Source organism: Python bivittatus, unplaced genomic scaffold (assembly GCF_059951505.1).
Source record: "Python bivittatus isolate LINGU-HERP-01145 unplaced genomic scaffold, Pbiv_v1 ctg000700_np1212, whole genome shotgun sequence".
Lineage (NCBI taxonomy): Eukaryota > Metazoa > Chordata > Lepidosauria > Squamata > Pythonidae > Python > Python bivittatus.
The window spans coordinates 45,243,381-45,254,173 of NW_028277098.1; the positions used below are offsets into that span (position 1 = coordinate 45,243,381).

Sequence of the window (10,793 nt, forward strand, 5' to 3'; positions counted from 1 at the left end):
TAATTCCACTGGAACAAATTTGAGTAAATGGTACTAGTCTGGCAGCTTAATCTGAGAAAAATCTAGAGTATCCCCAAAATCTGATCAAGTCACTATACATGATCTAATCTTATAAATCAATCTCTTTATCTTAAACTAGTTTGTGCAAATAGCCAAAATATCATATCCCCACACTTGTGTGACTTTGGACTTTATAAATTCATTCTTACACTTTTTTGTTATCAATTCTTATATTGAATCTTCACTATTCAAACTACCCCAAATTGAGATTTCTTCTCTGCCTCTCTGCCCAGACACATGTGGTGAATCAACTGAACCTTTGGTCCTAAACATGTTTAACTAGAAGAAAGCCAGATTTCAGCAAAACTTCCTTCAGAAAAAAAGATGTTTAGGAGACAAGGCAGGACAATAAAAATAGAAGAAAAATAACAATGAAAGCACTTTTAGTGAACGTTCCACAGACATTTTGTTAGCATATCCATCTCATCAAAAGTTTGCGATTCAAATGTCCAAAAGTCTCTCTTTTCCTCCCCCTCTTCCCCTTCTGGCACAAAAGGTCTTTCACATATACACTCCTTCATGCACTGTTTCATATTATGTTAACCTTTGTTAGGCTAGATGATATTCAGGGATGGGAAATCACAGTAAGCCTTTACAGATCTTTAAAAAGAAAGTTATCAGAAAGCACAAAAACAGGTCTTCAACAGTTTTTTCCCCATCCTCCCTTAAATGAAGGATGGGGTGAGCAGCAAGAGCAAACCAAGTTAAAAAAAGAAAAAGCATTCATAAAAGAAAAGCGAGCACCCACCCGGCTTCTTGCTCACTTTTGTGAAAAGCTGCTACTGGTGTGAGTTTTTCCCCCAGAGGGGAAAAATATCACCCCCATGTCTGCATTTGAAAAAGACGGACCCCACCTATTTGTATATTTTGATTAAGATGAAGAAAGAGAGGAAAGGAAAGGAAAGGCGACAGGTGAACAAGCAGGCACTTTGGAGTCCGGGGCAAGGGATGGGCTTCAGTCCCCACTGAGGGCGCCCTCCCTCCGCCTGCTGTTCTCCAGCAGTTTGGCAACGGCCTGTCTCTTGTAGAGCTTCGCCAGATCATAGGCGGTGGCTCCCTTCTTGTTACGATGCTCCACCCGGCTAGCCGTGCGCTCCAGGAGGAAGGCCACGACGGGCAGGTGGCCCTCTTGGGCGGCCAAGTGCAGCGGAAGGTTGCCCTCGTTGTCCTCCACGTTCACGTCCGCTTGAAACTCCAGCAAAGTCTGCAGCGTGTCGAGGAAGCCGGCGCGGGCCGCGTCGTGCAGGACAGCGAAGCCGGTGCGGTCTTTCAGATCCGGGTCGGCGCCTCGCAGCAGCAACTGCCTGGCGATCTCCGGGTTCCCCAGCTTCATCACCTGAAGGCAGAGGGCGAGGAAGAGAAAAGCGAGGCGATGGGCAGAGGCGAAATGTGCCCCTCTCCCGGGACTGGGTTCACACACGTTCCACGCGTATCCCAACACTCTGGTCGGGCCTTACCTGCAGAGCCTTCGCTTGATTTGGCTGTGGGAAACCAGTGTGAAAGTTCGTGCAGGAGCCTAGAGCCCCGGGAAAACGGGATGCCAACTTCCTCAGCATCCCAGGGCAGAGGAATATAAGGCTGGTGCATTTTACTGGAAGGCTTTTTAAGCCGGGATATTTTGGGATGGCACCAGCAGCTGCCTTTTGATAGGTATTTGGCATTTCTGGTGCCCTGCTTGGTCCTCAATGTTACTAGCTCATGGTGCTAGAGAGACCTCTCTCCCACTCCTGATTTTAAGAGCCTGCGAAAGGGATATCAACTCAAGTCTTTTCAGAGAGCTAGTGCAATGGACAAACTCTAATTGTCAAAACGGAATTGCTCTGAAACCCACCTACACCACACAGAAACAAATATTACTAAAATAAATAAGTATAATGATGGGAAAAACTATTCCCTACTGTGGTATGATAAAGATAAAATTCCAGGGACAGGGTAGGAGTAAAAGGATGCAGTTATTTGCTAAGATAATAGGTATATAATAATACTGATGGGTCTTGTCCTACTTTGATGGAAAGTAGGTCTAAAATCCAAGGGACCCATATCCCAATTGTATCAAGGATGGATGACCTAAATGACTATTTCTAATTAAAGATGTGTCCACATAAGATGTGGAAAAATAAAGTGTCTGTGTTGTACATACATACATACATACACACATATGTACATGAGAAACAGTTAATATAATCAGCTCCACTTCTTCCCTTATTTAAGCTTTCCCTCTTACAGTTGAGAACAAAATAAAAGATACCCTAAACAAAAGGGCAGACAGCAGATTTAGAATATAATGTGTTTTGCAACCCCTGATGAATCTAAAATCTCTCTTAGGGAAGGGGGTGCAAGCAAACATGGAAAACCACCAGAATGAATGAGGTAAAGGGGAAATTAGAAGAACGCCATCATTAAAAACAAAACTCTGTTGCTTCTGCACTGCAAGAAACTGAAACGTAATCCTATTATGATCACATTTTAGACTAATACTTTGATTACTCAGAGATCACATTTTAATCAATAATGGGTATGTTTCCTGTGTCCAATATCTGTGAACTAACCAATCAAATGCATTTATTTATTTTAAAAAATATCTTAGTAAATTCAGAAGGTCTTCCAAGGAAATGTGTACATAGGTTTGCAGTTTTAGTTTCATTTGGGATTGTTATGTGAATGCAAATCAATACTTCTAGGTCTATTTCTTCTCATGTTCAGTTTGAACGGAAAGTTTTTAAAGGCTGTTGGCTTCCCTAAACATCCTTTTTCTTTTCTATGTAAACATTCTGCTATTATCACTTAAAAGCATAGATTCTTAAGAATCAATGTCATTTCTATTGTTTCTGGTTAAAGAAAAAAAATGACTTGATATAGTAACTTTATAAAATTTTCTTACTTTCATAGTTAGGATTGCCCAGCTTAGAGACCCTTGGACTTTTTGCTTCCTGAATCTTTTAATCCTTGTGTCTGTTAAAAGCCACAGCCAAATCTTTAGTAATATCACACACTGAAATGTATACCTCGGTCAAGCTTTTGGTATAGGAAACAGCCAGTTTTGAAAGATGATGTGTTCCTTTGCTTTCAATATTTTTTCTTCAGTCCTGTTTTATCTACCCATTTATAAAAGAATATAGCTATATGCCTTATACATTTTTTTTCTTGCAAGGAATGCTGTCTTCGGTTTTCAGTACACAAAAGGGGAACGGTTACAGTAAACAAAACTGGAAAGAGCCGTAAAAACAAGAGGTATATTAAGGAATTATGTGAGAGAGAATATAAGACTCAGAATGTAGATCAGCAGCTACAAAGATGATAGTTTACTAGGAGATAACCTCTTCCTTTACAATACAATCATCTGCCCTCTTGTTTACCGATCTGGAATGCAAATAGTAGGAATACAGTTAACTTTTTGGAAACTAATATCATGGTCATTATGATAAAATGAACATATACTCCTTAAGCTTTTAAGATCTCACCACGTATGTCCTGTCAAAGTCATAATTTGGGGTAAATACAAAACTCAGGATCAGATTCCTAAATTGTGGAAGATAAAAGTTAGACAGTACACTATACCATCTATGAGAAAAGTCTGATTTTAGAGACAGTTTTAGATGTTTCTAAATGTTTTTTTTTTCTGATGTGGAATTGCTTTAACGAGGGAAGGGTATACATAGGGAAGAAAAGGCCTAAGCCTAGCCTTTCTTGGCCAAATTGAAAAAGGAGGCCTGCTTATAAACACCTGATCTGAAAAAGGAGAAGGGGGAGGGAAAAAAGATAAAAAAAGAGTTCAAAGAAGAGACAGAAGTAATTTAAATGAGTGAGTCCACAGAAGCCAATGTGTATTTTCACTTTCTTTGGTATAATAAAGGGTAAGCAATATTGACTATCAACTCAAGTTCTATCATCCACCCACTAGATCTTTCTGGATTACACATACTGAAAATAAGCAGTCAGCCTCTTCTGTTGTGTTTACCTTTTATTCAGAGTTGTGTGTGTGTGTGTGTGTGTATTTGTAGTTTGCCTCAAATGATGATTTACGATGAAGCTGCAATGAAAAGTAGGTGGTGGAAAAGACATGCCCTTGGCTGAGTAAGCAGAGATGTTCAGTATCTCTGTAAACCATGAGATGGGGAGGCAAGAAGGGAATCATTAATTCTGATTATACAATAAGAAAAAGAACTGGCAGCTCAGTAATGAGGTAGAAATTGAGGTGCACTTCCTATTCAACAGCACTAACTCAATGATTGGTTCCGAACATGTCCTACCTGTTATGGTGCAGAAGAACCTAAAAGAGTTCAAGGCATTTATGCCCCTTGCAAATTGGAAAATAATTTAGGATTACTGAGCTGAACTGGAAAAGAATACCATGAAAGGTCATATTACAAAAGGGTTTCTTTCCATTTTAAAGGGGGGATTGTCTTGCTGGAGTTTTCAGCCCTCACCAACAGGAACCCCTTTCCCAGTATTTGAGAAAGTGGATCCTGTCTGTAGTTTAAACAACAAATTGTTTTTCTTTAAGGAGCCTGTTCAATATTCCGCAGTACTTTCGACCAGATCCACAGACTTGCACCGGAAAATCTTCCCAAATTTTCACCTACCTTTTACTTCTCTTGCTGGCTGGGCACCTTTACCTCCCCCCCCCCCCCCAACGTAACACTTTCAGCACCGTTATCCAATGTTCTCAAAGGAAAACATCTTTCAGCGGGTGCAGGGTTTTAGTAGCTGGAAGAGCTCCAGCAGCCGCCTGTAAATCTAAACACTGGAAATGGGTGTATACGACGTTATACCTACGGAAAGGAAATTCTCGCAGTGAAGCGATCCACCGATTTATCAAAAAGCACCCGAAGGATGGTGAATAACAAAGCACTGGATTTTCGTGATCCAGATCGCCACACTGCTTTACCGTACATCGCAGTTATTCAGTAGCGATAGTTTGGAAGGGGGGGGGACATGCTCGCCAGAGTGTGAGAAAAGAATGACGCCCCAACCGCCACCTTTTAGTAGCCAGACAACATCCCCTCTTCAGATATCCAAACAGATATAATCCGGATTTCAAAAATGAGGTGTTTACCGACCTGCTCTGAAACACGACCTAGCCCGGATTGTTCCTTTCCCTCCCCCTATGCCTCCGCCACTTGCTTCCCTGTCTCAGAAAATGTTTTTTTTAAAAAAGACGAGGTGTCTTGCAGACAAGGTTGATACCGAGATTAGACAAACATTATTCACCAGGTTTTACTTAAAGTACGTCACTTTAAGGAGTTGGAGCCGTGAAACTTATAAAATATGGCAACCCACTCGCTTTTTAAAAAATGCTGATTTTTTTTCCTCCCCTTTTTAAAACGGTCCTCTCCCCCGTCAAACCAGTTCACCTAGTGGTGAACGATTGCCTCTGTCCGCCCAGATACCAACCTGCAGCGCAGTTCTCCCAAATCCATTTTGTGCATTGACGTTTATATTATTTTCCAACAAATTAGTAACTTGCGCTAGGTCCCCTCTGGCAGCTGCGGACGCCAACTCATTCGCCAAAGGTTCGGCCATTCCTTAGGGCGAATGACGATCGCCAACGAGCAGAAGACCTGTGCTTGTATTTTATTATCTTATTATTGTTTTTAGCCGGGCATGGCCATCGGAAACTGACAGGAGCGGGGATGTTAATCTTCTGGAGTAGACCTTCTTGTAGTAAATACTCGTAAAAAAGCTCCTTGCCAAAAGCCCGCCCCTTGGTTCACACGTCATACATACTGCTGCAGCTCTGCTTGAAAAGCAGATCTCTGCACCTCTAACGCGCACAACACCCGCCCCCCCCCGGACCTTGGCCGGGGCGAATAAATTGATACAAGTCCTTCAGCGAGCATATCAGACACCCGGAAAAACCCGAGCCGAGTAAGGAAGGCGAGACGGAGAAAGTAAAGAACAAGGTGGAAGCAAGAGAGGTGGAGAAGAAAAGGAAGACACGACCCACCGTTCTGTCCAGCGGAGACACCCGAGACCCAGGGCAGGCTTCTTTTGAAGCCGCGGGTTCCATTCATGATTTTGAAGGCTGGGGCTTCGCTCTTGGCCAGCTGAGGTTTGAGTTCGTTCTTCGACCCCAACCAGCAGCCCTCTGGCAGCCAGCAATAGGAGTGAGGGGGTTAATCAAGTCGCGGTAGCCAGGCAATTAACCAGCGCCGGCAGATCAGCTGCCAAACTCCTCCGGGGGATGCGGTGAGACTCGGCGCTCCCATCCCGGCGCGGCGGGCGCGCGGCAGACCCAGCAGGCGCAAGGTCGGGGTTGGGGCGGACTGGCTGAGCCCGAGTGAGAGCCGGGCAGCCTGTGCACATTATCACACCCAAGCGGTCGCCGCATCCTTCGGCGCGCGGGTCGCTTCGGCGCGGCAGCGGCAGCTTCAGCTTTTGCCGCGTCCCCGTTGCCTCCTTTGGCAGCCGACTTCTGTAGCGAGAGGGGCAGCGGCGACTGTGCTCCTTTGACAGGAGCCCTGCGGCGCTATCCCAGCCGGGCTAAAAGGCGCCAAAGCAACTCTCTAACGACGCCGCCGTGGCCGTCCTCCTTTCCGCGCAGAGCGTCGGTTGCCGGCTCTGTGAGTGTCTGGAACCGCCGTCGCTTGTTCAAGCCCGTTGAAATTTTTGCGGGCTGCCGCCGAGAAAGCCGGTTCCTCCTTCTCCAGTCCACAGTCTCCCTTCCCTCCCCTCCCCAACTTCTAACCTCCTCCTCAGCTTTTTTTGAAAAGGAAAAACATTTGAGCGCTCTTTGACTTGAAACACCCGCCCACATTTTAACGGCAGAGATTTAAGGAGGCGCCACGGAGTTCCCGGCAAAAGCAGGAAGGCCTGGGCGGGAGGGCGAGTCCAAGCCAGCGCGCCTCCTCCTCGCCTCTTTTCTGCTGGGCTGACAGTCAGTTCAGGCCGCGAAGCCGCCGTTCGGGGCCAGTAGGCCTTGCCGTCCCTTTTCCCCACACCATTACCCTTCCGGGCCTGAGGAGATAAGCTGGGGCAACGCGAGCCTGTATTTGCTCTTTTAAGGACAGTCCCCCCCCCCCGTTCTTTAATATTAGCCTCTTTCCAATATAGCCCGTGGCTATTGATTCCCCCTCCCCCGCTAAACCTTCCACTGCCACCTCCTGGGCGCCCTGTATAATTGTGATGTCACAGAGCTCTTCGTTCTCCCTTGATACAAAACGAGCCTAGACGAACGACACGTTTTATTACTTTCTAGTGTGTGCGCGCGTGTGAAATGTTATCTTTGTTGACGCCAGGTCTGCGGGAACTGCAGAAGAGTAAAGGAGGCGGGCCAAAAGTTAAGGCTACGTGTAGGGACCATGCCCCCTCGTGTATCAATGATCTCTTTCCGCGGAGTGGACTAGCTCGTTCATGGGAGCTTCTAGGCTTTCTTCCCTCCTCTGCCTACCTCGACCATGGGTCTATTTGCCCTCGGAGCACAACATAATATATCAGATTGGTAGAAAGGTTAGGTAGCCAAAGGAGATTTGGCTGCAGGTTTTTCTGAAGGTTTTCTCGCTCTGGGTCTCGGTTACTAAGGAGACAGCCCAGACAAGGTCATGCTGAAGGGTCAATGTCAGCTTGCTGCAACTGTAGCAAATGGAAAACCTTCTCTTCCCCTCCACCCTAATGCACTTATTTCTACTGCACCTTGGAGAAAAGGGGAATAAAGATTGTTGTGGCATCTCAAAATATTGCCAAGGCAAACATCAGGAGCATAAATACCATTGTGTGCAGGATCTAGTATTATATTCTCAAAATTTTGAAGAGTTGACCATGCAATAAAGAGTGAATGCTAGAATCTAAGAGTAAACTCTGAACAGGTTTTACACTCAGGAAGATGTGTTGTCTCAGAAAACTTAAACCATACCTAGTTTATATCATACGAATAAACCAAGAATGTAATATAACAAATTGTATAATTGGATTCATAGTTCTAAGATGCAGCATTCTTTGATTGGGTTTAATGGACCACATGAACATAGCTATTGGTTTATCAACCAGAATTGTGGCTTGATGTATAAAACCAGCCAGTAATGGTTTATTCAACAAACCATGGCTAAGCCAACATTGCAGTTTGTCATAAAACTATTTTTCTTATCTAGCCCATTTTTTGTTTTTGTAGATGAATGAGATGGTTGGCTCAAAAGCCTGAAATGCAAAACAGGATGCCCTAAGACTAAACACTTTTTTTTTTTTTTTTTTAAGACTCACTGTATGTCAAGTTCAACACCTAGAGTCTTCTTTCTTTACAGAAGTGGCTAGCCATTGTCTCATTCTGAGATTTTTAAAAAAACATTCCAGCTAAAAATCAATCCCACTAATCCAAGGAATTTTACAATAAGTTTAGAATTAAAACCTACAGTGGTACTTAAAAGTTTGTGAACCCTTTTGAATTTTCAATTTTTCTGCATAAATATGACCTAAAGCATGATCCGTTCTCCACACAGGTCCTAAAAGTAGATAAAGAGAACCCAATTAAACAAATGAGTCAGAAACATTATACAGTACTTGTTCATTAAGCTAGGTTGAAACTGGTTAGTATGTGGATGGGGTACTTCCAGGGAATACCACATCCACTCCATACCATCCATACCACTCCAAGGACTCCACAATACCACCACATCTGTTGACTATATTGGGAAAACAAAGAAACAACATATTGGAAAATATAGTGATAAACCATTTCTGTATACCTGCCAAGAAAACTACTTGGATGTGTCCATAAAATCTCCAGGAGTTCAGCTCAACTTGAAGGAGAATTTACCTTTAAAGAAACCCAATAACAACCAGAAAAGGTTGGCCTTGATTTGCTGGATTAATACCATATAAGCTGCCTCTATCATGTGAACAAACCTATAGACTATATTCTATTTAGGAGATTACTGGTTATCCTGAGTTGCAGGTATATTGATTTCTTTTGGAGAAGAGTTGGATATAAATAAATAAAATGCAAATTATTAATGGAGATAATTAAAAATTAGGTCAGAAGAAAACAAATGCAGAATGTATCAACAAAAACACTGGAATCACATAGTGCATTAAGCCAGAATGTATTTGGATATGACTTGAACCAATCAAATATGGTTAATGCAAAACCAATATATATATATATATATATAGAGAGAGAGAGAGAGAGAGAGAACCTTTTCTATATTTATTTATTGATGGGGATAGAATTATAAAATACTAAGAAGTATATCACACAAAACCTGCTCCCTGTTGTTTCAGTGTGCATGTACAAAAGGGGTCATGACATCATACCTACTATTTTGCAGCTTTTGAGACCTCCCTGCAGATGCCATTGTCCTTCCAAAGCCAGAATTACAGGTAGTCCTCACTTAACTACCACAATTGGGACTGGCAACTCTGTCACTAAGCAACATGGTTGTTAAGTGAGACATGACTGCGACAGACTTACGACCTCACTTCTGCTGTTGTCGTTAAGCATCACATGACCATGACTTGCAATTTTACTGCTGGCTTCTCCATTGACTCTGCTTGTCAGAGGCTGGCTATGAAGCACAAAAATGGTGATCACATGACTGTGGGATGCTGCAATGGTCATAAGTGCAAGGTCTGGTCATAAAATTACTTTTTCAGTGCCTTTGAATGGTTGCTAAACAGGGCAGTTAAGTGAGGACTATCTGTATTGTGTGAACATCAGCAATTGTTTTGTGAATGACAAAATACAATTGTCACAGCTGATTTTACACATTGTACTATGTCAGGTCTTTTACTTATGGCTTATTAAACAGTGGCCTGTTCATTGGCACGGATAACATATTGCAATGATATCAAAATGATTATGTGCATAAAGATGTCACTAAGCAAACACTGCAATTGTGCCACAAGTTCTGATGCACGTATATAAATCATGGCATATGTCTGATTATGCAATCATGTGCATGTTGTCATTTGTCCTCTCTGCCTATGCCCATAGGCATGTTAGCAGCTGAAGCATAGAGATTGTTTTAAAAAAATACATTTACTTCTCAGTTTAGTTAATAGAATTGGCTGACACACCAAACAGTGATAGTTCTACTGTAATAGCAAATTGAGTTCCTTACAGTAAGTTACAGTGCCACATTTTATTAGCCTGTCTTGAATTTCCATATTACAAAGCAGTATAGTAGTAATGATGTAGCAGGATCAGGAGCTATTGTATTTATGACTTAGTTCCATTAGGACTCCTTTTCAGTACTTATGTCTTTGTCTCACAATGTGGTAAACCATCGTTAACTGAATTATGGTGTATTGAGTTAACTCAATTGTCTGGGTTCCCATAATAGACTAACCCATGAATGATCAAACTGGCCAGGTTCACACAATACACAACTTTAAATTAGCCAACCACATTTTAGCATATGTAATATGTTGTGTGCATCTAGTATTATATCAAATTTGAAAGGAGCTCTGCTGATCCTTGCAAGAAACTCCATCTCTGAGGCAACATATCACAGCTTTAATCAAGGTAGAGTCTCAGCAGGTGGCAGCATCTCGCTGACCTTCTCTAGGCTTAAAACAGGGTCAAGACTAATTAATACTTAGATCAGAGACCAGCAACAAATTCCAGGACTCTAGACAGGGAAGGTGAAAAAATAGCCAGGAAGAAAGCAGGGACAAACTGCTTCCTTATTGTTGCCAAGAAAATGGCATGGTTATAATACATGATGTCACCAGGAGACAAGCTTGACTCAAAGGAATCTTTACCTTTTATCAGGAATGAATACATTGATTATAGCATATTC

At 42.7% G+C, this 10,793-nt stretch overlaps 1 protein-coding gene across 2 annotated transcripts; it reads right to left on the reverse strand.

Annotated features, from left to right (window-relative positions):
- Positions 1–426: 426 nt before the first annotated feature.
- CDKN2C (cyclin dependent kinase inhibitor 2C) lies at positions 427–6,717 on the reverse strand. 2 transcript variants are annotated; one of them, XM_007432276.4, is made up of 2 exons: positions 6,008–6,717; positions 427–1,396 (listed from the first exon to the last, which is right to left on the reverse strand). In XM_007432276.4, the coding sequence occupies exons 1-2, from the start codon at positions 6,068–6,070 to the stop codon at positions 1,016–1,018; spliced, it is 444 nt and encodes a 147-aa protein (XP_007432338.1). In that variant the 5' UTR covers positions 6,071–6,717; the 3' UTR covers positions 427–1,015. The 2 variants fall into 2 exon arrangements, with proteins under 2 accessions (XP_007432338.1, XP_007432337.1); XM_007432275.4 differs by lacking the exon at positions 6,008–6,717 and adding an exon at positions 5,455–5,992.
- Between the last annotated feature and the right edge of the window lie 4,076 nt (positions 6,718–10,793).

Bases quoted from the DNA above. Each gene is read 5' to 3' on its own strand.
- CDKN2C (XM_007432275.4), bottom strand. From the start codon at position 5,583: ATGGCCGAACCTTTGGCGAATGAGTTGGCGTCCGCAGCTGCCAGAGGG. The intron at 1,397-5,454 runs GTTGGTATCTGG...CTCTGCCTTCAG, and splicing joins TTGGGAGAACTGCGCTGCAG to GTGATGAAGCTGGGGAACCC.